This window comes from Galeopterus variegatus, unplaced genomic scaffold (genome assembly GCF_000696425.1).
Source record: "Galeopterus variegatus unplaced genomic scaffold, G_variegatus-3.0.2 Scaffold82, whole genome shotgun sequence".
In the NCBI taxonomy this organism is placed as follows: Eukaryota; Metazoa; Chordata; class Mammalia; order Dermoptera; family Cynocephalidae; genus Galeopterus; species Galeopterus variegatus.
Window position 1 is genome coordinate 1,141,704 of NW_007726193.1, and position 1,846 is coordinate 1,143,549.

Sequence of the window (1,846 nt, forward strand, 5' to 3'; positions counted from 1 at the left end):
CGGGGCGCTGCCTGGCTCCTGGCACGGGGTGGAGGGTGCGGCGGGGCGCGGGCCTTGGTTTGGCTTCCACGCCGTGCCTCCCGATCCCGGCCCCCGGAGGAGCGGCGTGGAGGTCGGCCGCTACTCTCCCGCCCGGCCGCAGCTGCGCGCCTTGCAAAGATGTGCTTCAGAAGTGCCTGTTGGTTTACAGGACGTGGGAAGGGGGCCTTGGGCGTCTTCGAGTCTCCTTCGAGTCTCCGATTGACCTCAGTCATTTCAGATCTTCCTAACTTCTTTTCTCTTGTCCGAGAGGCTGTGTCGTACATAGTAGTAAAGAGCGTGGAATCCGGAGACTGAGTGGCTCGGTTCAATCGCCAGACTCACCATTTACTAGCTCTGTGACCTGGACCAAGTTTTTTTTTTTTTTTTTTTTTTTTTTCTTTTAAACGTCCCCATGCCCAGTTTTCTCATCCCGAAAATGGAGACAATAGGAGTACCTACCTCGTGGGGTTGTCATGAGGATTCAACGCGTGACACGTCTGTAAACCTTTCCGAATAGCGCCTGGCACATAGGAGGTTCCATGTGTTGAATAGTATTGTTATTTGAGTGCGTAGTTTGGTGTGCATTTGCTGAACACGTGCGCTCGGCTCTGAGGAGGGTTCAGACAGGGTCAGGCTGTCCAGAAACAAACTTCCTCCACCTTCCCTCTCCATCTGAGCTTTTCTTGGCAGTCAGTTCAAGAGCAGTTAAGCAGAACCTGGAGGAAACTGCCCTCCCCCTTAACTCACACACTCAGGGTAAAAGTAGCTAAAGAAAACAGCAGTGATACTTGGGAGGGTGGTGGGGGTTAGAGGTTAGCACTGTTTATGGCCCCGGCTTTTAGATGGGCCTAACACACTAAGCTTCTAGCATTTTGACCTGTAGGCACAGTGCGATAATGTTAGTTAATATAACTGCAGCCAAGCTTTCACTTGTAATTCTGGCTCTAGCAATTCCCCTAGGACGTGATGCAACTCTGCTTAGTGTGGGCAAAGATGGTCAAAAGGTAGGAGTGAACCCTAGGAATCCCATTGACTAAAATAATGACAAAACACAATTTGATTAATCAGATATTAGCATTGAAATTGTAATTGGACCTACCTGAGAGGCACATTTTGTATTGTTTTGTATTTCTGCATTTACACGTGATATATATAACATATATTGAGCTCTTAATATGGGCCAGGCACTAGGCTAGATACTTCACATGCTTTGTCTCATTTAATCCACACAGAGTCGGTTTTTAGTTGAACAGAAGTAACAGAAACATGTTTTCAACATTACACAGGACCTTAGGTGCAGGAGTTAGCTGAAGGTAGCATTTACTTATAGCTTTGAGATTGGACAATTAATAGAAGAGAAATAGAAGCTTTGTTATTGAAGCGTCACACTTCATCAGTGGAAAGGAAAAAATTTCAAAGGTACTACTGAAATCAAGTTTAGAAGGTTTCAAGAAGTTGAATTGGGATTTGAAATAAAAAAATGTTAAATGTCCTACCTTTCTACCAGTTTCTGCTTTTAGGAGATATCATCTCCTTTGGGGATATCTGTTGGTGGAGAGCTTGCACCAGCAGGGGCTCAGAAACATCTTTAAATCTTTATTGTCAGACGCTTGATGCAGTTTTATTATTTCTTCTGAAAGTCAGACATCATTTCCTAAATTGATATGCAGGGTCTTTTTTCTCACCTTACAGTAGGAAGAAAATTGAGTTCCAGAGATAATGTCACTTTAGAAAGAGCCCAGGTAGGCTGGCTGGTTAGCTTAGTTGGTTAGACTGTGGTGTTGGTAACATCAAGGCCCCACGTTCTGTTCCGGCCGGGGGGGGG

General features: G+C 45.8%; 1 protein-coding gene across 1 annotated transcript in view; it reads left to right on the forward strand.

The window, feature by feature from the left end:
* The first annotated feature begins 917 nt into the window (after positions 1 to 917).
* PDHA1 (pyruvate dehydrogenase (lipoamide) alpha 1) overlaps positions 918 to 1,846 on the forward strand; it is a 13,571-nt gene continuing 12,642 nt past the window's right edge. The window contains exon 1 of the mRNA XM_008580012.1: positions 918 to 1,025. Within this exon, the coding sequence (XP_008578234.1) occupies positions 918 to 1,025 (108 nt within the window). The remainder of the gene's footprint in view (positions 1,026 to 1,846) is intronic.